Consider the following 25,164-nt stretch of genomic DNA (forward strand, 5'->3'; position numbering starts at 1 on the left):
CATCGGAGATGAGATGCACCGTAGCTTTTTCATTCTTTCAAGTAATGCATTTTTGTGTAAACATGTTGTTTATGAAAGAGCCTTTCACGGATGCTTTGTGTTGCTTTTGCATAAGAAAATACATTTGAAAAGAATTCTCCCCAGCCTGGCATGTAATGTTTCATTAGCCAACCTAACCTTGTTTATTTGCTTTTTAAAATTTTATTTGGGAAAGGAAATCAATTTGCACCCCTGACATGCTGCCAGGTTCCTGTTTATAAGCACACAATAGGCAGCTTGGAGGGGGTAAAAATATATAGTTTATGATTTCAGCATTAAGTATGACACAATCTGTATATGACACCATAGAGGCGATCGTGTGTTCCTGTCCTTGCAGCCACACTCTGCAGTTTAAGGTTTTGATCAGAGCATTATCCAATGTGCATGGAGCAAATGGCCCTAATTGTGCTGTACAATTTAAGAGGCAGGGAGACTTGTCAGCGTGAAAAGCATCTCTTTGCTGTTTTTTGGTTCGATTTGGTTTTTGAGAAAATACTGTAAGTGACTAGGAGTCCATGTTATAACTGTGCTGTGTTGGGGGAAGCTCAGTGTCCTCCCTGTGTAGTTGAGTGCTCTCAGGCCTGGTGTCATCAGAGACTCCAATCGGCTGGACCTGAAGGCCAGTGTGTCCATCAAAGGGAATCTCTTTCCTGTGCCTCCAACCCTCAAGTAGTGATGCCAGGCAGAGGCTCATCTGCTGAACTTGACCTTCACTCCTGCCTCCTTCAAGGGTCCCTTGGCTTTTCTTTTCCACAAGATGAAATAATCATCTTATTGGTCCAAATTATTAAGGTCCAGATATGAAATGAGATAAGGTCATTTTTCCCACTTCTCAGAAATAAAATTCTAAAATCACCCATCTTGGCAGAAAGAACCCTGAATGAGGAGTGAGAGACCTAGATTCTTCTCTGGTCTCTGCTTCCATGCGGGCCTCTGTGCTCAGGTTTTGCCTCTGTCAAGTCAAGGAGTTGAATCTGAGGCTCTCTGTGCCATTGTTCAAGTGTACAGTTCTGAGAGCAGGTGCTGTGGAGTTTCCTAACAGAATCCTCACCTCCTCCTTCCCTCCTTGGTCCCAGCGTGTGCTTAGGCTCCATCTCCTGTTCTGGGTTTATCCACTTCAGGTCCTCTCACTATTCCCGCTAATCATGTTTCTCCTCCTCTTCCTTTCTCAGCTTCCTCCCTGTTAGTAATTATTTGAACTTCTGTGGATCTACTTTTTTTTTTTTTTTTTCCTCCGGTTCCTTTTCATTTTCCTAGTTATAGCAGAAACCTAACAATTAAATCCTGCATATGAAAGGTGTTGTTACTCTGCAGGACAACACCCCTTTGGTCACAGACATCCCTGCCTGGAGTCAGGATGGGATCTCTTTCCATCCACCCTCTTATTCCCTCTTATTCCCTTCCTCTCCTGGAAGGCCCACAGGGTTTTCCCAGATTTTTTTTCTCAGTGGTCCTTTATTTAGCTCCAGGAAGCTGAATGAAGCTCCAGGTATCTTGTGTATGTGAATGTAGAATGTGTTTACGGGATAGCCAAGGAGGGAGGCTGACTTGGCAGAGAGCTGGAACACAGGCGAATCTTTCGTGATTCACTGGTGCTGGTAATTAGAAGGCATTGTTGAATAGATATGATTGGATCATGTCACAAAAGTGAAGATAGTCCCATAGTCTCTCCCCTCCCCCTGTCAAGCATTCTGCTCAACTCCTTGGCCTTCCCCATGTCTCGTTTGGGAGGGCTCCCTGCACTAGAGGCCTGTCAGTGGTCTTAGAACAGCATCCGGCATCGAATGCATGGGCGTATGTACTGAAAGCTTCCTGCAGATGTGCTCTCCTAAACCTTTAGAGTGTTGGGATAAATAGAAAGAATGTTGGGGTATATGGGGCCACATACAAGACAAGGCATTCAGGAGGCCCCAAGGCTCTGAAGACGGGTTTCTCTTCCTGTGCCAGCAGATGGAAGATGAGATTTTTATCTCTAAACATTTTTTTTGTGCCATGGAAAGGGGGATCGAGTGGAGAGAGAGTCAGTCAACTACCTGGAGAAAGCAGACCTGAGTTTTACTGCAAAATAGACTTGTGGGTCAAGCCGCTTCACCAGGGTGAAGATAACAAGCAACTCAGACACTTTTGGGTTCATCTTTTGCCCCAGACATACCTTCACAAAGTCTTTTAGGTTTTAGAACTGAGATTCTATTTGACTTTTTAGGACAGGGTTAACTTTCTAAGTTCATCTATGAGGGTTCGAAAACTATTTTGTAAAGTGACTCATTAACTAAATATATGGGAAAAGGTGTCTGAAAAGCATATTTCTTTTCTCATAGGCCTATAATTGGGATACTCAAATAATTTTTTAAAAACATTGATCCATGAAGCCCATTAGTGCGCACACACACACACACACACACATGCACACACACCTCCATCATCAGTTTGAGAACATGAGCATTGGTGCAGTGAAGGAGCTATCAGCTTTTCCTCCATGACTAACTGAACGTTCTGGCAATGTGAATATGGCTCTTGTGTGGGACCGTCAATCCCTGGAAACTTCACCTTAATTTTAGGTTTGTAAATATTCTTTCTTTGTCTATCAAATAATCAGCAATTTAGCATCAACTTGAAGCTACCAGTAAAGCACAACAGAATGAAAATGAATTCAAGATGGACTATTATAGAATGTTCCAGTGGCTGAAGATCAAGGACTTATGGACACAAGGGACACAAGAATGGGAGGCTGCTGGGAGAGAATGCCTGAGCAAAAATATTTCACAGCATTAGTGCTTCTGCTTAGCAAGTCCACCCATAAATCCTGGCTGTCCAGGGTAGAAAAATGCAGTTTCTAAATGTACCCTCTTTCCTCCTGCCCAGTAACTGGTGGAGAGCAGAGTTGAGCTTAGCACTGTAATGGCTTTATGGTCCATAAACACCAGGTGCCAGATTCTTCCTTCTGTGACTCCCACATATAAAGCCCTTCTTATTCCAAGCCCGATTGTTTCAGCAGGAGGAATGTAGACAAATAGGAAGCTGTGGCCTGAAAGTGAGACCTCGTCGTCAGGGTGTGTAACTGGGTTCAGAGGAGCCGTGCCTGTCTGGGCTCATCTTTGTCGGGTGGGGCTGGGTTACTTGGGCATGCTACAGGATAGGCACGTCTTAGTTCTGCCTTCTATTGTTTTTATCAGTCCAATCATGATTTTTGAATGCATGGGTAAATGCAGAGCAAGTTTATTTAGTGACGGTCTGAACTTAGGTGGTTTAAAATCAAGAGAAAGGAAATAAAGTTAAATAACCTGCTTTTTTTTAAAAGTCATAATAAATGGGATGAAGTGAAAGAGGTATCAGTGGGTCCCAGACTGAGGCTTCTGATCTTTTGGGTTCCTTGGATGTCCTAAGGTGATATATATGTGATTTTTATATGTATATATAATCACTATATATACAGTTATTTATATATATGATATATAGATAAAATAATAAATATATAGATAAAATATATAGATAATAAATATATACATAAAATATATTTTGTAATACATTTATATGAAATATCTGGAGAGAGAGTAAAATGTTAGGATGCAATGGGTGGATGAAATGGGTTCCTTTTCTCCTTCCCACTCATTTTCTTTCCTTGTACAAATTTTCTCTGAATAAATATATTATAAAAATATTGCTTGTAAAATAAAAGTAAATTCAAGTTTGTGAACATGATATTGTATTGGGTATTTCGTTTGCCAATTTCCACTCTGCTCTCTGCCCTGAAAGATGACAGTGCATTCATTGGTAAGCACCTTGAACTTGTTTTCACCCTGGTTTTGGGTCAGTGGCCGTGGAGGTCTCACAGCAGTCTCCAGAGGGGGTGAGACAGGGGCTGGGTAGCTACTCTCCTGGCTCCTTCAGTTGGTTGCCTTCTTTAATCAGGGGCCATAGCTCTTGCCAAGTGCCCTTTCTAAGCAGCTGTCTCTCCCTTGTCCCCTGGCAGCTTCTCCTTCCTTTTCCTCCCTAGCTCTAAGGATACCACAACTCCCTGTGGAAATCAGTCCCGGGCACTCCACTCTGTGACTTCTTAGCTCTGGGCACTCTGCTCACACATCTGCAACAGTCCCTTTATCAGCTCCTCAAAATACCCATTTTGAGTGTGCTATCTGGGTTCTATTGGGACCCCAAGTGATAGAGTAGATAAACTCTCCAATTGAAAGTTTGTTTGCCTGCAGCAAGTTTTCCTGGGCTAACGCTTCCCTTTCTTTGTCTTTGACTAGAATTTTGCCAACCATGTGAAACACTTTGGAACCGGGCGGTGAAATGAAATGAGATTTTAGAAATTAAGGAACGTGGTGGTGTTACAAGACAGGGGATTATATAGGAAAAGGAATTCATGCCTTTTTAAAAAGTATTTTTAAAATATGAGGTCCAAGGGAGAAAATTCATCAAAGAAATCCTTGGTGTGGGGGAAGAAAAAACAAAAACTGGAGCCATCTGTTCTTCTTGTATCTTTTTCTCTTCTTGAATTCCATTTTAAGAACTAGGGATCAGAAATGGTCTGGTGCATTTGGATTGGGATAAGTGAGGAAGAATATTATGAATGGGAAAGGATGGATTAAGTGAGGGGAAAATGAAATCAAAGAGATGAGTTGTAATTTCCGGTAGGTGGCCAGGCCCCATACATGAGCCTCATTAGAAGGTAACATTGGAACAGATGCCTGGAAGAGGAGAAGGAGGGAGCTGGGTACATATAGGGGGAGAATCCTTTTGGTTTTGGTGAACAGCCAGAGCCCAGACTCCTAGATGTTAGCAGAACATCCAGGAGTACAGCACAAATCTGGAACAAAGTGAAGAAGGTAAAAGTAGTAAAGCAGGAGATGAGAATGGTAATCAGTGGTACAGTGCAGGTTTTTTTTTTACCAAAAAAAAAAAAAAATTTACAAGACTATATCTCATTGACTCTTATTGTACTTTTCTGGAACCCTGAGAATCCAGAGAACCCAAGTTGCTGCTAGCAGAAAAATTTTAAACCTGGTCTTAATATTCATACAGGATATCCAGAAGCTTCTTTAGGGATTGTTGGGCCTGGTTGTGACCAGTATCCCTGTGCTGTTAGATTTGCTACTCTCAAGAGAAGGATATTATCTCTTTATACTAGCATGCCATCAACTAGGGACGACCACACTTCTCATTGGCTTCCTCTGTCCCATTGCATACTTCCGGTTTCGCATGAAGATTGAACAAATACCAGTAACAGTGTTTCAGTTAATGGGAAGCCATGGCAATTCCAAGCTACTTGTCCTCCAGTAAAACAGTCACTTCCCAGGATAGAAAGAGCTGCTGAATTCATATCCATCATCAGAACAGTGTAACAACACCTTAACATTGGCGAAGTACTGAACAATCTACAAAGCAGGGCCTTTCACGGAGACACCTGCTGTGTTCTGCCAGATGCAAAATGAAGTGTGAGCTCTCATTCTCTATTGTTATGGAGGAGGAAGTCAATCTTGGAGCATATTTTCCTTCCCAGTGAAGATAGCATTTCTAGTTTATGGTAAGAGCATGGTGTTGCCAAGTATTCAGGAATGCAAATGCCCAACCAAGACTCCAGGCAAGGGAGTTTTCCAGCAATTTCATCTTAGTGGGTCAACCCTCCCCTCCAGCTCTTTTGGCCAGGAAAGATCTGGATCTGAGGAAGGGGGGGGGGGTAGGGACAGGCAAAGGGGAGTCTGCTCAGGTCTGTAGTGTGTCATGAGCCACTTCCACGTGAGTGCCATGTTTATGTTTCTGGTCATTAAGTTTTGTATTCTTTTGAAACGCTGAAGCAACAGACCCCTCAGCATCCCTGTGGTACTTTTATACATGCTCTTATTTTTGGTAACTTGATAAAGTTCTGGTAAGGATGGGAAAGAAATTTGTTTAGTAATTCTAGAATGGGCCTTTTGCCTCTGGCCCCACCAGCCCAGGTTCTCTGTGACTTCTCAGTTTTTCCTGTATGCTCAGCGCCCTCTCTTGATTTTAAAGACCCCTTTCTTCCCCTGAGCCACACAGGTGTGAGAGCCTGGTCTGTCATTGTTGCTACCTGTTTCTCTTCGCTGCACCTGCCTCAGGACCCTGGTCCCTCGCTTGTTTGTAATCACTTCTCTTTGGCATTTTCTGTCTATCCTTCAGTTACTTAGGAGGCTCGCCCTGATTCATTTCAGTGGCTCTGGTTTGAGCTGGCCATTTGAGGTGACTGTGGAGCCATGTGCTGCTGTCTCTGTGTGTTGATATGACTTATGAGCGTGCAAAGCAGCAAACGTTATCTCTTTAAGTTCGGGTCTCAGGCTTAAGATGGCCGTGTGCCCGACATGGACTAGAGGAAATTGTGTGTGGTGGCTCTGCATTCTCCTATCATCACCTCAGAAATCACAGCTCATTTGCCCATTCACCCTAATATCATTTCGTTTTGTGCCAGGCACAAAGCTAGGTGCCAGCGACAGAGGAGCAAACAAGATAGGTACTGTCCCTTCCCTCCTGGGATTTATAGCACAGCAATCTGGAAATAATAGTGCTAACAAGTGCACATTGTGAAACATGCTTTAAAGAGAAGCAATGACATGCTGAGGTAGGGAATAACAGGGGTAACTTCAGTGAGGGATGTGATGCTGAGAAAGCGACATTTAGGATGGTCCTGAAGAGAGGAAGAGAGTCAGTCTATGAATGAGGAGGTGTCAGAGGAGAGAAGAGCAGGGTTGTAAGATACTACATGTGTTTAGAAATCTGAAGAACTAAAACTCTTTTCAAACCATTATTGCATCTTAACTTTATAGTCAAAGGAAGCAAGGGCTTACTATTCTCACTTTGCACTTGAGAAAACAGATCAACAGATTTATGTGTACAGAATAGGATTTAGCTAGGTGGAGAAGGAAAGAGGAAACTCTAGGCCTGGGGAGGTGCAGGCAAAAGTATGGAGGTGAGAATCTGCGTTTGAGTGTCCTGTGGTGAACCGGCCAGTGAAGCTGGAGTGCAGGGTTTGCAGAGGGTAGAGTAGCAGGAGATGGGGCTGGACATTGAAGGTCTCAAAGTCAAGGCTAACTGTGGGTTTTTAATATGAGGACTAGGGAGCTATAGCAAACTTTTGAGTTCGAATCGCACGGGAAAAGTGCCAGATTACATCAACTAATTGCACAGTGGGCCTGGAGTGGTCTCAGAGGGACCAGAAGGATTGGAAGGCAGAGAAAAAGTAGGAAGAAATTGCACAATCACAAAAGGAGGCAATAAACCTCTGGAGATCATGACAGGAGTCGATAAACCTCTGGAACAAGTGAGATAGCAAAGAAGATAAGACAGATGTGGGAACCCTGAAGGCACGATGGACAGACTGGAGCAGTTAAGCAAGATCACATGCTCGATGGTGGAATGGGACTATCCCTTTGCCCTTCAGAATATATGCAGTTCCCTCTAGGTGAAGCATTTGTTTCTGGCGTGTTTGTATGAAGGTGCTTCTCGGGGTCTTAGGCTTTTCATCTGCTTTTTTCCCTAACTTTCTGTATTCCCTCTAAGCTGTGGGTAACTGCAGCAAACAGAGTGTTTACTATTTCTGTCTTTTCTTTCCAGGACATTAATTGCTCTTTTCTATGTATTCACTTAGCAAACATGTATGGCACTGGCCCTGTATTAGGCCCTGAAGACAATAATCTGAAGTCCCGCATCCCTGCGTCAAATCTTACACAGCAAAAGGGAGCAAAACTCATCTAAAAAATAAGTAAATATACAAGGTGGTCTAAGAGCTTTGAAAGAAGGGTGGTAGAATACAGTAGCGGACAGAGGAGTAGTTAATTGATTCTACCCAGGGGAGAGCTGGTGCTCGCACTGGGAGTGAGGATGATAAGAACACAAACAGCTGTAATAATGGTGACCGACATTTAATGGACACATAAGTCTCCAACATGGCGGTAAGTGTTGTAACACCTAATTTCATCTTTACACAAGCCTTGCAGAATAGAGCTGCCCCTGTTCAGCAATGAGAAAACTGAATCAGAGAGAGACTACACACTTGCTCAGGATCACACACCACTCACTCAGTCGCTGAATAACTGAATGCGTCAGGTATCCTCCAAGGGCATGGCACAGAGGCAGGCGCTGGCTGCTTTCAGGTGAAGTGCACACTCCTTCTGGAAGGAAGCGCTCATGAAGATAAGTCAAGCTCTACAGGGTGTAGACAGGTTGGGTGGGATCCCAGAGCAGGGAAAGATGAGGCAGGCCCGAAGAAGTGGTGGACAGCTCCATAGAGGAGGGGGCATTGGAGCTGGTTCTTGAGAATGAATTGAACCAGAACATGAAATATTATGTGCAGAGGTGAAATGGAGGCCTAATTTCCAGGAAGCATCAAGACTTTGTGTGTGAGTGGTACGAGGAGGGGGCAGGGGTTGCCAGATGATATTGCAAAGGTTGGTGGGGGCCAGCTTGTGAAAGGCTTGGGGACATCAGCAGGAGGCAGTGGGTGGGCAGAAGTGTTTCAGGAAACCAGGACCATGATGGAATCTGCAGCATTCTGGAGGAGCTGAGAAATGAGAGAACTTACCAGTGAGCAGTGAGTGCACTTCAATCATTTCTAGTGGACGAGACTAATCTCTAAGGTCCAGGGTATCTGTAGGGACATCAACCACACCTTGACGCACCTTGAATTCTAGTAACCAGAATACAGTACAGTTGTTTCTTTCCTTTTAACCATAGGTATTCATTTTTTTTTTTTTTTAAATGTGAATAACACACTACTACAGACTGGCGAGTTATATGAAAAAAGAGGTTTATTTTGGCTCATGCTTCTGGAGGTTCAAGGTGAAAGAACCACATCTGGTGATGGCTTCTTGCTGACAGAGTCTGGAGGTGGTGTGGGGCATTGTGGGCTGAGAGTCAGGGCGTGTGTGTGCCTAGATTCTCTGGTCTCTCTCCCTTTTCTTATTAAGCCACCAGGATTCAATCATGGGAGCCCCACCCTGATGACCTTATCAAATCCTAATCGCCTCCCAAAGGCCCCACTCTAAACACCAGAGTGGATTAAGTTTCCACCTTTTAACACCTCAAATGGGGATTAAATTTCAACCTGTGAACCCCTGGAGGACACACTTGAACCATATCTAAACCGTAACACCGTGTGATTATATTCAGCAAAAGCAACTCCGATAATAAAGGGGGGAGGATGAGGACAGAAAGATTGAGTCTCGGCCCAGGCTTTGAGAATCCGGAAAGGAAGGGGCAGAATCTTTGAGAGTCGCCTGGAAACTGTTTCTCACAGTTAAGGGTGGCACCTGAAAAGACATTTATTGTCTTGAGTATTTTACTACAGTGTTAAATGAATAGCTATAAAATGCTCACAGGATGCTTTCAGGGCTCGGTTGCCTCCACCCCAGTATTAGAAAAGATGACACAGGTCCAGGGATCGGAGGAGAACACAAACCAGTGGATGGATCTGCTTGTTAGTGTCCTACAGACTCCAGGCTGGCTCTTCCTTCAGGGGCTGTCTGCTTCTGGCAGTGGGTGAGGGGCTGAGGCCATTGAGGATCACTTCAGTGGTGTGCAAGCCACCCTTCACCCACTGAAGCACCTTCCCTCTGTCCAGGGGTGTCACCTTTGTAGGCAACCTGCTCTTCAAACAGAACACTACTCAATCATTCTGAAATGAATTAATGGTGTATGCTCAGGCTTTTCCAGGTGTGAAGGTGGTGGCAAAGACGCTGATTGATATTAGGGGGTGTGACCAATATGCTGAAAGTCCCGGATCGTGTGCCAGTATTTATTGATCACTTCTTTGAATGTCTGTCGTATGGCTTGCAGGCAGACTGTGTTTTTTGCCACGTCACCTTCCTCAAGGAAATATTTTTGCCTCAAGACTGTCGAGGCAGTATAGCTTCCTGCTTCTGAAGTTGGTTAAGAGCTCTGAAGTCAAATTGCCTGCATCTGAGTTACTCTACTTATTAGCTATGTGATTATGAGAAAGGTCACTTAACCTCTTTCTGACTCATCTGTAAAATGGGAATAACCACCATCCCTAGGTCTTGGACCAACAATAAGGTTTAAATGAGTTTTCTGTTATACAGTAAGGATGCATAAGTCTTAGCCATTATTAATATTTTTTCAATTCATATTCCTTGGGAAATAGCCACCAAAATGTACTTTCCTCTTAGAGCTTCGCATCCTGAACTTCACTAAAAGGAAAGACATGCATAATTGCTGTCAAATGCTGTGCAGGAACATCTGTCATTTCACATGATCCTGACCACAATCTTGCCCGTTAGATGATTATCTCTGATTTGGAGATGAGGAAGGTATGGCTCAGAGAACTTAAATAACATGCCCCTGATGATATGGAGCTGATGTGAACTTGAACCTCCATCTGGCAGATTCCAGTGCCCATGTTTTCCTTTTGTACCATGGCACCTCTTAGAATTCTCCAGGAATATGTCACAAAGTCTGAAAAAGCAAAACTTCAATGCATGTAATCAATGCTGGAGTTTTCTCAGTACCCTGTGCTCTCCGCCTGCTCCTGCAGCGTTTGTCTGAGATGGCTTCATACCCTGTGTCATTCATCTTGTCCCATGTGACTTGCTGAGGGGAACATCATGGAAAGAGTTAAGTGTCCTGTGTGTTCCTGGTGCTGTCTACTCCATGTCTCCTCTAATACCTCACTATACCAGGGGCATGAGCAGCTTGCCCTCTTCCTAAGACCCCCAAATACTTTCACTGCTCTTGAGAACACCAAAAGGAAGAGTCAAGACCCTTTAGCATCCTTCCTGCACCTCCTGAAAGCTTGGCACTTTCTGGTGCATTGGAACCTTTGCTATTCTGCTAGTGTCTTGCACGTCTTTTGGATGCAGTTCATGGGTGTTTACAACTGAGAAGTTCTGAAAGTCTTCCTACCTTCCCCGGGCACCATTAAGATGCAGACAACTCCAAAATTGTGCAACTCCACTTGTAAATGTGTGTCGGGATGACCCTGGCTCTTTATGGAGAAACCCATAAAGTCTCCACACCTCAGCAGTTGGATGGAATATAGATTTGAAGATAGTATTTTGGGACCTTATATGAATCAACCTCCATTCACTTGTATGCTCCAACCTTCACTTTCAATTGTGGCCCACTTCTCTGGTCCTTCATTACCACACCCTGAAATTATAGTTATTTTTAAGAACACGGATGTACATTCATATACACCACATTGTTTTTTGCATATTGTATTCCAAGCCCATGCATGCAGAAAGACAATTACACTCTACCTGAAGCTCACTGAGCATGCAATCAAGACTCATTATTCTCCTGGTTCTCGTCCCATTCACACCCTTTATGTCTCAGAACAGATGAATGGAGAGCAAAGTACCACAGGATGTTAAGGGAGGAAGTCAAAGGGTGTGCTGAGGAATTTCTACCATAGAGGGAGAAGTTCAGGTGAAGATTGTTTCTTTTAGAGTACTACCTTTGGTTGCTGATTGATCACACCTTTGGTTAGATCCCTTTTGTGAATTGAATCGGAAGCCCTTGGGCCTGGCAGAAAGCTATAATTTTCGGAAGGTTCCCTTCTACAAAATCTTATGGCTGTAGAGAAAAATCAAAGTTTGTAAGCCCATGAATCACAGTCTAAAAAGTCTGTTTGGATGTTTAATGTCTCATAAAATGTAACAGAAGAGACTTACGTAGTATCTGAGCTGGAAAAGATCATGGACACCATGTGGTCCACATCCTCCTTTTTTAATGACAAGGCTACTGAGCTTGGAGAGTCTGAGTGACTTACCCAGGTTCCATGCCTACCAGGAGGGGAAGAGAGACTTGACTAGAAGAGAACTCCTAACTCCCAGGCTAGTATATTTTCAAAATTATTACACATTCCTAATCATTTGGAACCATGTGAACTATGATATGAACTATGCATCATGAATGAGAGACTTGTAGCCACAGGAGAGACCTTGGAGGTCATCTGGTACCATCTTCCTTCTGATGCAAGAATCCTATTGGTGACATCCCTGACAGATGACCACTAGTCCTGGATTTGCTCCAGTGCCAGGAAGATCAGTACTTTACAAAACATCTTGTTTTGCCTTTGGATATCTCTACATGGTAATAAATTTATTCTGGCAGAAGATCAGATTCGAGTCTTTGAAGCATTGTCCCATTAGGAGCGAAGATAGCCAGAGGTTAGTGGCCTGGTATTGGTGATGGTGAGGAGTTTTACTCTTTTACTCCTTGTCAAATGAAGACAATAATGCCTATCTCATAGCACCATTGTGAAGATTAGAGATGCAATTTATAAAGAATCTATCATAGTGCCTGCTTAAAAATGGGTACTCAAATTGTAGTTATTATTGACTTTTATCATGATGATTCCACTTTTTGAAATTATGCCCTCTGGAGCAATACAGACTGTGTCTAATCCCACAAATATTTGAAGGCTTTTAGTTTGACCCTCAGAGTCTTCTCTTCAGACTAAATATTCCCTGATCCTTCTACCGTTCTTCCTGCCATGCATTTTGGATGCCTTACTTGCTTTCATTACCCACCCACCCCCATTTGTCAATTTCCCTCTTAAAATGTGGTGGCCAAATGTGGTCAGCCCAATGTACTCTACAGTGGAATAATTACTTCCCTTGATCTGGACGTTTTACTTCTTCTAAAACAATCTTAGATTTATGTTAGCATTTTTCGAGGCCAGATCACACATTTGGCTCCAGGAAAACCTGATTCTGCTCTCCAGAACATTAGCCATGCTTCCCAACTTTGTGTCAACTGCAGATTTGACAGGCATGATTTTCACATCTTCATCCAAGCTGTTGATAAAAGTGTTGAACAAGAAAAGGCCAAAGGCTGAGCTTCGAGGAGCACTTGGATCCTCCTCTGCATATGGACATCCACCCAGTGTCATCTGCTCGATGACATCATTTCACCAACTTCACATCTACCCACCTGCCCTATCCAAAATGACTCTGTAAGACATACTCATTGCTTGTATTTTTTAAATCCGATATTTATCTGGAGGTAAAAATGCTATTCTTTTATCAATGAAGACAGGTTTTGAATCTATAACTGGGACAATGTGAACTTAGAAAATAATTTCATGTTTGAGTTACTATGTAATGCTTAAAGACATAAAATCACCTACTCTGAACATGGAATGATAATGCTTTTGCCAGATTATTTTTCCAAAATGTTTTGGAATTGCTTTCTGGGTCTGGGGAAAGGAGACTGAAGAATTTGCAAGTTTTATGTGTGAGGAAGAAAGATTATTTAAGGGTTAGAAGATGACTTTCAGGAGCTTTCCCATCTCCGGTGGAAATCTCAGCGACAGAGATTTTCTAAAATGTTGGTGGGGAAGTTGAATTTCATCAGTGTACACTATCCACATGTATGAAAATATGCTGAACCCCATTAATATGTACAATTGGTATGTGTTGATAAATTTTTCATTAAAATTGGTGAATGTGAATGTGGAATATATATTCCTAGACATTAATTTTTATTATTTTCAGTGACTCTCAGAAAAGATTATTAAGCTTTTTTTGTGCGGGAGAAGTGTGTTATTAAGCATCTTTCCTTCAAGGAAACCAAACCAAGTTTTTTATGTTTGGTATAAAGTCATTTTTTTTTTTTTGGCGGTACTGGGGATTGAACCCAGGGCCATGTGCTTGTACCAACTGAGCTATATCCCCAACCCTAAAGTCAATTTTTAAGCAAGACTTTTTGTGGTGTATGTAAAAGCATTATTGTTAGTCATTTATGTGAAAGTGTTCAAAGATTAGACGCTCACTTCTTGGCATCGGCATCTTTCAGGTCTCATTTAATATTTTTTCAAAGACTTTACTTTCCAACCTTTCAATATACACACTATGTGACCTTCTTCTTCTCCTCCTCCTCTCCTTTTTATTTTGTACTGGGGATTAAACCCAGGGTTGCTATCCTCCTGAGCTGTATGCCCAGTCCTTTTCATTTTTTTTTTTTTTTTTAATTCTGAGACAGGGTTTTGTTAAGTTGCTGAGGGTCTCACTAAATTGCAAGACTGGCCTCAAACTTGTGATCCTCATGCCTCAGCCTCCTGAGTCATTGATACTAAAGACATGTGCTGCCAGCCCAGCTTGTATGGCTTTCTTCTTAATCCTATTCTTCTCCATTTCTCCTGCCCATAATTGAACAAGTGCCTTGATATCTAGAACTCAGCACACTTCCAGATTACAAGGTAAATAGACAGGATGTTAGCACTCCCCCAAATTGAAACAGGTATAAAAATGTAAGATTTCATCCTCCTGAATTTTCCAGGAAGGTTATCGTTCGTTCATTGCCATGATAAGCCAGGCACTGACTAAGGCAATGGAGATACAGGGAGATAATTCAAATCCAGTTCCCTATCTCATTGTACTTACAGACAAGGGGAGAAATGGCTACTAATCAGATAATTGAAACTAATGGTAAACTTGTAAAATGTCCTACAAAGGAAGAGGAAGTAGTGCTTATCACTGGGGAGGTCAGGGAAGGCTTCTGTACATGAGGTGAGGCTCAGTCTGAGAGTTGAAGGTAGAGTCAGAGAAAAAGCTACCATGTCAGAAAAACAGCCCTATTCCAAGACCTGGTGCTGAAATGGAATGAAGTCAGAAGAAGGGCAGGAGAAATCCAGAAAGGTGGGATGAAATACTGAGAACCAGAGAGAAGGTGGTGTCTGATGAGCCAGGGAGGAAGGAAGGGTCCCACATGGGCCTTGGAAGTCACACAGAGAGTGCTGTCTGTACCTTCCAACTCCCCGCCATAGCCATCCAGGGGCTTGAGGTGAGGGACCATCGTGGGAGCGGCGTGTGATGTCATCAGATTTGAGTTTCAGACTCGTCTCTGCGAGGGTAGTGTAGGAAGGAGGAGGAAGAGAGGCCAGAAGGACTGGGGGAGTCCAGTTCATGCACTGTCTACCAGGAAAGGTTAAGTATAGGTTGGTGGAAGGAGGGAGGAAGGATAGACAGAGATGAGGGTTGCTTTGTTTAAATGTGTAGGACTTGGGACTTTCACGTGGAGATGACTGAGAAGAGGGGTCCCGGGTAACTCAAAGAGGTTTCATATATGTTCTTCTTTGTCTGTTTAAATTGAGATTTTTAAAAATTAAATTGCATAGCCTTATTGATAACCTCTGGTTGCATAGATCAGTAGAAATAATTCTAGAAGGAGACGCAGAGAATCCTTCTATGCTTCAGAATTGTTATTGACAATGCAGGTGAAAAAATTGAGTGTTTTTGAGGATGTAAACAATGGAAAATATGATCCCCATCATTGTTCACCTCATCCAGATCTCATTAAGACTGGGGAAATACTTTTGGTAAGGTTCAATTAAAACAAATAAAAACCACTATTTCTATGATTATTATTATTTTAAGTCTGATTTTCTAAATCTCTCGATCCTATACAAAGAAATAGAGTGTAACACCTGCCTGCACAGCCACCCTGGCACAAATCACCACTTCCTTTCATCTTGCTTTACCCAACCACAGTGTTTTCCCATGTCAGAAGAACTTTCCAGTATGGAAGAGGGGCCCTTGGACCGTGTGTGTATATACATAAGCCTTTGGGATCCTGCGACAACACAATCAGCTCACAGTCTGCGCCAGGTGCCCAGGTTCCAACTGGACTCTTGACAAACTGTGTGGTCAGGATTTAGAAATCAGAACCTGGGAAAGGTGCCGTGTGATGGACACAACCACCTCGGTCCCTTATATGTTGTCACCATCATTTAACACGTCGTGCAGGAAATCCTGTTCTTTGCAGAAGAACTTCAAAGAACCACTTCTAGTTCTCCTGGGTAACATTTATTTTTTCTTTGCTAATGCCAAAGCGTAGACAGATATATATTTTTTCTCGAGCAAATTGCTAGCGACACTCCATTTTTTTCCCCCTCCCATCCTCAACCCTTTGTCCAGCTGACCTCTGGAATTTCTCTCCCCTTCTAGGCTGTCCCTGGCTGGCCACAGAAGTCTTCTCATTTCCCTTCCCTGTTCCTTAGGTTGGCTGTGCACTCTGTTTTTTCTTTATTGGATTCTGAATTTCTTTCTCACCTTCCAGCTCCTGCCTTTTCAACCCATTTTTACCTTGAATGTTATAGTTGATGCTTGAATTTTAAACCAAAAAGCTTCCATTCCAGTCATCAGAAATAAATGCATGATGCTACACACCCCTGGAGGGACTCAGGTGTGTCATTTGTCCTTTCACTAGTTTATTCACACGACATTCTAGAGGAAATAACAGTGGACAAGTAAAGACACAAGCAGTCCCTGTACTCAATTCCAGCATTCCATACAATTGTTGTAGTTGAGTGGATGGAAGTAAAGAATGTTGTGACTGTTCCTCTTGTCATGGATCCTTGATGCCCTGTCAGCTATTCGAATCATCCATCTTCATTTTACTGATTGTTGAGTACTCAGATAATGATTTGGAAAAGTTATAGTTTCCTGGAAAAGAAAAGAAAAAATCTAGTTGGCCACTCGTATAGGACTGAAAGCCAAGAAATAAGCCAGTGTGCTTGTCATTCAAAGTAGGATGCAGAACCAAATTCGCTAAATCATGTATTATGCACTTACTGCAGAATCGCTTTCAAGTGCAGCGTATATCATACTGAGTCAGAGAAGCTAAGCACTAAATATCCCTGATGTAAACCTCGCATCAGGATGGCGGCAGAGTGATAAGCCAACTTTGGGGCATTTCCCTTTGTGCTCTACTCTAAGACCGAGTGGTTATTTTTCATCTCCTCGTAGCTGTAAGTTATAACAAGATGAATGGGCCCAATGCTTGCCAGAAGCCATAACTCTATTTAGTTGACATGACCAGATTCCCAATTTTGGCCTTTGAGAGCTTGGGAGTAGAAAGAAACACTGCCTCCCTCTGACCTTTCTCCTCTGACTTCTCTGGGCAGAATATCCCGATGCATAATACAGTTGGTGGGGCCATGACGGGGCCTGGAGCTCACCAGCTTGGCAGCACCCGGATGCCCAACCATGACACCAGCGTTGTGATTCAGCAAGCCATGCCATCGCCCCAGTCCAGCTCTGTCATCACACAGGCGCCTTCTACCAACCGCCAGATCGGGTAAGGAGACCCCTTGGCTGTCTCTGGTCTTAGAATGTTCTGGACTTTCTCCTTAATTCGGTGCTCAGATTGGTTGGTTTTCCTGGCTGATGTAATATTACTGAGAATTCAGAGTGATGCTTTTGATGAAAGAAGGGAGCCTGTTTGGTGGAGGCTGTTTTGATCCTGGAAGGGGAAAGCAAGCCTCTCTCTGTCCTCATTTCTTCAAGATTTGTAAACTTGAAAATGGTTGCAGGTACAGTTGCAGGGTGTTATGGAGACCAGAGCAGAGAGCTCAGGATGTGTGCTGGAGGATGGTGGAGGGAAGTCCCCTGCCCAGCCTCCTCCCGGCAGAGAGCACGCCTCCCTTCCTGGGTACTTGTGCTGCCTGGCTATTCCCACAGTTCACCTTCTCCTGATCCTTCTTCCTTCCTTGTTAATACCTCCTTATTAAATCTTTCTCCTCTACGCTGGCCCATGCTCATATCCAGAACAAACAAAACAAAGCAGGCCCTCTCCCTCTCATTTATTAAAAAGACAACCCTGAACCATTGAGGATAAATTGGTAGAAGTGTCCCATCATTGAATCCCAGACACCTTGTCATGTGACAGAAACTGCTCTCAGTTCTCAGTATCACTGTCCAGTTCCAGCCCTGGCTTGCTACACAGTGTGGTCTCATGATCAGCATCTTGGGCATTACCTGGAAGTTTCTGAGAAATGCAGAATCTCTGACCCAGCTTCCTTATCTCCAGAATGAGGATGGAGTCTGTTCTTTCCAACCTCACAAGAGTAAAGATGAAATAAAAGATTTAAGAGCACATTGGGTTCTTAGGAAGAAAAGGTAATAACTTAAGCCAAAGAGCTATGATAAATGTGCATCGCTCGATGTTGACAACTGGTTGCTCTCTGTTCCCAGAAGTATCTCCTTAAAACAGGAAGAGGAGCTTGCTGTGTTGGTACGCACATCAGTGTTCAGTTTGAATTTTCTGTTGACTATTGGATATGGTGATTTTTGAAAACATTTACAAGTTTCCCCACAATTTGTCATTGTGACACCCCTCTTTTAATGTTGTAGTAGTGTCTCTGCCACTCTTAATGTTGTAGTAGATCCCAGATTAACAGTGAGCACAGGGGATAGCACTGGCTCACTGCTCTCAGAATGCTCTAGAATGGGTATCTTGGAACTCATGTTTCTGGGCATATCAGGATATGTTCTGAAACCTTCTATGAGTTTGCCATGGACACATTTGGTCTCCCACTGAAGAAAGGGAAAATTAATCTGGCCTTTCGGAACTTTGGTTTTATTTAAAGAATTCAGTGCTAAATGAACAAGTATCTGTTAAAGATTTCTTTTTTTTTTTTTTTTTTTTCCTCAATGACTATGAGAGAAAAATGTTGTCATTATCTAATGCAAGATCCCATTATGTACTGAAAGGATGGAACCGATTGATTAGCAACAGCATCCAAAACTCAAGGGACACCTGCACTCCAGGGGGCCTGGCTCTGGGCAGACAATTCACAGTTAGGCTAGCTAATTATAATTATTTTATTTTTCTTTCAAGGGGGAAAAAGAAAACATAAAATGTGCTGGAGTTTACTAGCAGTTTTACAGCATTCCTTCCCCCCTGGAGCTCTCCTGCCTGCCCGCCTCTGCCCTCACCAACCACCCTCTTGGAGGCCCTTAGTGTTCTGCCATTGTTAGTACAGCACTGGTTTTTATGAAACAGTCTTTTAAGGGTTAGCACTAAATTTTTAGATGGGTGTTGACTCTGTCAGTCATTTACCCAGCTGGCGCAGGACTGTACATTTGGGTGACATTCGTAGGCGGTGTCACTCTGCCTGGATGGATGGGGGTGTCCCTTTGCTACGGGTGACCTCCTGACGCACTCCTTCTTCCCATTTCATCCCTATCTTGGGGTGTCGTATATCTTTCCTGGTGTGTTCTAGGAGATAATTGTCACTTTTAGGACTCTGTCTCATTGCCAAGCTGGAGGGAGGCTATTTCTTTTCTTCAGATTCTTCCCTGTTGGGCTTACTATGTTGATTCAAACCCACACATCCTGTCATTTCCATTTTTCTCCGTGTGACCCATCCAAAACCTTGCCCGGATGATCGTGGGGCTCAAGGAGAAACAGCCCAGCCCATCTCACCAGTGGGTTCAGTATGAAACTCTAGGTGGTAACATTTGGGGTTGGTTGACTCTTTTATTTCTCTCAGCAAAGAGGAAATGAGTACTTATTTTAAAACATGAGTTCCCTCTGGAGACTCTGTCTTTAAATGAGCATTTGAAATTGCAGATAGCTTTTTTTATTCTTCTCGTGTGTATGTGTGTGTGTGTGTGTGTGTGTGTGTGTGTGTGTATGCACGCACTTGTGTGTGGCTGCACAGAACCATATTGTAGTCATATTCTGATTTTTATCACAACCTCAAATATTTAAGTGTCAAAATCTGGCCAAGCCACCTGCAAATGTTTGCCATGGCTACTGGCCAACAAAAACAGCAAACAGCAATGAAAGTCTTCATTCAAGCTCAGCGCATAAGCTGCATCCAGCCAGAGAGGCTGGGACCCACCTGTGCCCTCGCACACTGCTCTTGTGCTGTGGCCAGCGGGTGTGTTCATGACTGGAACTTTGTGGGAGGGGGACTGCCTGGCTCCTGATCCCCATCTTTCTTTCCCTTCCACCAGTGCTCGGCTTCTGTGGCCACCCTACTTTTGCTCTTCTCTGTCTTCCGCTTTTCATGCTGTAAAATTTAAGCTTAGAGGCTTAAATGTATTGGGAGTGATATTAACATAAAGGACTGAAAAATGGAAGTGGTGCCAGTTACCAGGGAAAGCTTTGGGGTCAAAGGGTACACATCCTTGGAATCATTTGACTTTTATGCTTTTTGAGCAGGCATTGAGCCAGAGCATACTAAAATGAGCGAAGACGCAAAAAAAAAAAAAATGAAGAAATAACGTTAATAGTAGGTAGATAAATAAAATATGCGACTCCTATCCAATCCCATAGTGACCTTTCCTATGCCCTGTGCTACATTCTGTAAAAGTAGTGCTATTATCTCAATAGAAACTGGAGGTAAGTATAAATATCCCAAATTGCACTTGTGTGGTTAGGCAGGCTAGAAAAACACACGGCTCTAGGGAGTGTGGGAGGCATCCCCAAACTAGTGACTACTTGTGCTCAGTCAAACTGGCAGACGCTCTGTCGGGAACAGTGTCTTTGGCTGACGGATGGTAGAATTTTAGAAGATAAGTTTCCCAGATGGGGGGGGGGGGAAAGTGAGCCATGGGCTGTGTGGAGACAAGAGAGACAGAAAATAAGCATGTGTTAATAAAGATGAAATCAATTCAGCCTTGAACCAAGTACGTGGCAGATTCCAAACAGTATCTCTCTCCAGTCATTTTTATTAGATATCATGTAACAGGCTCATTAATTCAGGATCAAGTCAGCAGAGCCTGGGAAAAATGGCGATGAGCAGGTAAGGGTAGTGGAAATTCTCTCTCTCTCTCTCCCTGTCTCTGGGGCTCTTATCACATGAGACGTTTTTGTAGGAGCCAATGATTAGTTGAGAAGGTGGCTACAATCTTAATAGATCCCAGCTTTCCTAAAAGAGTGTTTTAATTCATGCTCAGTAATTCTTTGGGAGTACAATGAAGATAATCTGGAGTGTGGCGTTCTACAAGAACGGATGACAGTATAGAGCTCTGACAGTTATGAGAGGCACTGCCAAAATGTTCTACAACTTTTCTTCATGCTTTTTAATTCTCTGTAGGGAATTAGACAAATGCATTAGTTCATTAGCTTATTGGTGAGACTTATTTGACAGTAATTGCTTACAGTGGAAGTATTATGCATCTAACATCAACATACAAATGTGGAATATTCCAGTTAAGCTAGTGAATTAGCCAGCTATATCAGGAAACTTGGAAATGTGCATATATGAAGCTATTTATGTATGAAATCCCCTCTTGATTTTACACCAATTCTAGTTCTTATAAATGATGATATAAATTGTATAAATGATGCGATATTCAGCTCTTAGACCTTTGGTTATATGGGGCTATACTTAGGCCGTATGGATCTAATACTTAGAAATTTCTGTCAAGTATTTTATAATGCTTTAATTAATTCTTTTTTATTTTATGTAAAGTATCATGGAAACAAATCTTGTTTTATGAAAAAATAAAAAAAGTTGCTGTTACTCATAAGTATACCTCCTCTCACCCTGTGATTCTTTATCCCCTTTCTCTCTGCAACCCTGACACAACATGTCAGGCAAAATATCAGATGTGTCTCCATGGACAGGACCAAGAAAAACAAACAAATAAACAGAAAACCTCTAATAGTAATTAAAAGGAAAGCTTATTACATCTCAGGACATCAAAAGCAGTGCTATTTCTTCAATCAAGCAAGTTGTGAGGCATTGCTGTCTGAGTTGATATGTCACCCAAAGTGACATCAAGAAGGAATGTTAATAGATTTGAAGGGTTTGTGCCATTGTTTCTCTGAAAAATAAATAAATAAGGAGAGTGGTCAGTAAATGGTGCATTCACAGAAAGGCACAGCTTAAAGATCTAAATAACAGAGCAACTCTGTGAAGTTTTCTTAAAACTGAGCACAACTAAAACCACCACTGTCTACCACAGGCTAATGCTGGGGACAGGCAGGCTGGACTCTTTCCTGCTGGAGGTGGTGGGGGCCAGGTTTCAGGCTGTCCTGCCCTCAGTCCTTAGCTAGGACAACTTGTAGGCCCCTTTGAGTAATTCAGACCAGAAGCCATTATTTCCTGCTTTGTGTTTTGCTGAATATCACGGCTATGAACATAGCTTTATTGTTAGAAAGTTGCTGGATCTTTCACAGCCCTGAGAACATTTATGAGGGCCCTTCGGGGGGATGCTTTCTGGGAGGGTCGACAGACTTAACCATATGGCTCCCGTTAAATCCCATGCAGAGCCTTGAGAAATTACCTCTGACAAGGGGGCCAGCAGCCTTCCACTCACAGGGTTTTATGTGTGGAACGAAACATTAAGTACTGATACTTGAGGAAATATAATGTTTCTTAACATTCAAAAGTTGTAACACCACATGGTATTGTGGCTAGATTAAGGGGGCAGAGCCAGAACACAGGAGCATGTGGCTGGGTGTCCCAAGAAGCAGAAAAAACACCCCTGCTCTTGTCTCCAAATCTGGCGATTGCCTCTCATTTCTCAGGCAAGTATTGTGTCTTGCTGCCTCAGCTCTTTACTTAGCACCCAGAAAGGCTGGGCCACTTGAGAAAGAAAATTAAAGATCATTCATAGATATGTCTTGTGCTGATAGAAAATCCCTTGATTGACAGACAAATACTGAAGAAAAGGAAGAAAAGTGGTATGCATTCAATACTTACTGGGTGCTAGGTCCTAAGCTGGCTTTTCGTGTGACTTCCTGTATTCTCCAGTGGCTCAGAGAGGTAGGCATTATTTACTCCACTTTTATGCTCCAAGAGAGAAGTAGCATGTCAAAAATTCCTAGCTGTGAGTTCAGCAGCATTCTGGAAGTAGGTCTACTGGACCCCAAAGCACCAGTTTTCTCCATGCTTCTGGCTAGGACAACCTTATGTCATGGAAGACAAGTGAGAATGTGTGAGAGGAGAGACCCATCCATGCTTAAGAGCTGGCTAATGCTCAGTCCACGTGATTGCAGCATGAAGAGCTTCTTTACATTTGCACACCTGCAGGGTGGTCAGGGAGAGGTGGATGCACACTGAGTTGTCAGCAGCTGCTTTGCTATTTCAGAAGAAATATAAAAAAATAAAAATAAAATAAATTTTAAAAAAAGAAAAGAAGAAATATATTGGCGTTCCTCAGTACTCCTGGAGATCAGAGAATGTCTTGAGCCCATGGAGGCTTAGAGTGGAACTAGATTTTCAAGACCTTCTAAACAGGTCTACTCATGGGTTAGAAAACTGAAGTCATCACAGAGCAGTGACTATCCTTGTCTCCAATGATCAGTTGCTCTGCATTTGTCTTCTTGGCTTGCAGGAAGACCCCCATCCATTGCCCAGGTGCAGGGCAATGGATTCATTCATTCCAGTTTCTCTCAGGATAAGTGACTGCCGGTGACCTTCTCTTGGAGAAAGGTTTCATTTCTGGATCTTACAAGCAGAATCCCAGCTTAAATTTCCTGGAGTTTCCAAAAACCTGTCTCTGCGAGCCTTTTGCCCCGATTTTGGAACAGATAGACACAGACGAGAGCCTGTTTCTGGAGTAAATAGCCCTGGATCGTCCAGTCTGTGCCTACAGCAAGTCTAGACATTTGTTCTTACGTGCAGCCTATTGAGACGTTATGACTGGAAAATAGGAACTTGCTCAGAGCCAAACCACATCAGGGCAGAGGGGAGTCATGGAAAAGTATTGGTCATGGGTTCAGAGGTCAAGGGTTTCAGTTTAGGCTTTGCCATCTAAAAGGTCTGTAGTCTTGGCCACGTCTCATTCTTCCTGGGCCCGTTTTCCTTCACATACCTAGGAAGGGTTATCCAATTGATAAACACACTTGATCCCAACTCCAATATGCTCATTCAATGCTTCATTATTGTCTCAAATTTATGTTCTCTTTTGGTTTGTTTTCCTTCAGGAGATGAGTTTGGTTGGAGCTCTAGATTATGTGAGCTTCAGAATATCTTTACATGATCCAGGGGACAAGAATAGAATAGAGTCTGGGAATGATCAGAAGAACAGGCCACAGCAGAAGAGAAGGACCCTGGTCTAGGAAGCCAGAGAGGCCCAACTTCTAGCTTCAACTCCTAGGGTAACAATAGTCACGTCTTCTTTTTTCCAGCTGCTTTGTTTACAAGGCACATTTCCCTATATCATTTACTGATTTAGCACATGAAATTTTTCTGTTACGTGGAATTAATACACCCATTTTATAGTGGAGTAAACTGAGACTTGGAGATGAAGGGACTTGCCCCACATCATCCTAATAATGGCCAGAACCAGAACTAGAACTCATACCACTTAAACCACACTGTCCCATGCGTCCAAATGACCTTGACTTCCCCAGGTTTAAATTTCCTTCCTCACTTGTAAACTGGGGAGGTATCACCCAAAAATCTTCATTGTCCTATTTAGCACTAAAATGCTAAAGATTTTCATAACAAATTTAATTTTTGAAAATGACTTGGCAAGGTTAAGTTCTTTGGGGGCTCAGGGCTATGTGCCCATGACTGTGTGTGGTTTCCTCTCTCAAATTAATCTCATCAAGCAATTGTTCTTTTATTCTCATTTTGCTAAAAGTGGCTTATTGTTTGGCAATATAACTAGAAAGATACATTAAACAGTGAAAGATATAAAACAAATTCGATCCAAGAGACCTGGATGATGATTTTGCCATATGACTCTGTGGGAAAATGTAATCCATTGTCCTATTTTTTGGCATTTTTATTTTTGGGGTTACCTATGGCAGACCAGAAATATGAGGCTTTAGTTTATATTGTTAGGATATTCCCATGGGTAAACATTGGATAAAGTACCAATAATTAAATATTTGGATTTGAGGGTATACATGCTCCCATAATGTAAAATGCAATGGTAACTGTACTTTCTGTATTTGTCATAGTCCCTCCGTCAGGTTGGTTCTGCATTTCCTGTTTGTAGGGCGTAAAGCATGGATGAATACCTAGCAGGTCCATATGGCTCATATGTTTAGAGAGTCTCATGACTAAGTCTAACCATTGATTGAAGAATCCCAAGGGGAAATGACTAGTGTGTGCAGTGCTCTGCATGTTAAAATAAAGCTTGATAAATCTGAGTGGGTCCTTCGGAAATGGTAGACTGCTTTGATATTTTTTTGGAGACTGAACATGTCCATTGAACAGGGCTTTGTCTTAGTAAATGTTTTAGATTATTTGGAACTTTTAATTTTGTAATATCATCTGACTCATAAGGTGTAAATAACTTTTGTCTGAATTGATTAACAAATAGGTTCTAAGTTAAGAGAGAAGTACTGTTGTAGGGATTTCCACGCCTACGCTGCCCATTGTATGAAGAGTATTTTCATATAATTGGGCATTTGGGAATCCAAAAGATAATTCATTCAACAAGTTCTTTCATATGT

At 42.6% G+C, this 25,164-nt stretch overlaps 1 protein-coding gene across 7 annotated transcripts in view; it reads left to right on the top strand.

The window, feature by feature from the left end:
- The window catches only part of CREB5 (cAMP responsive element binding protein 5), a 392,310-nt gene that overhangs the window by 134,284 nt on the left and 232,862 nt on the right, over positions 1-25,164 (top strand). For all 7 annotated transcript variants that reach the window (XM_079152559.1, XM_079152564.1, XM_079152560.1 and 4 more), the window contains one exon: positions 16,919-17,091. In XM_079152559.1, the coding sequence (XP_079008685.1) occupies positions 16,919-17,091 (173 nt within the window). The remainder of the gene's footprint in view (positions 1-16,918; positions 17,092-25,164) is intronic.

This window comes from Sciurus vulgaris (genome assembly GCF_902686455.1).
Source record: "Sciurus vulgaris genome assembly, chromosome: 8".
Classification (NCBI taxonomy): domain Eukaryota; kingdom Metazoa; phylum Chordata; class Mammalia; order Rodentia; family Sciuridae; genus Sciurus; species Sciurus vulgaris.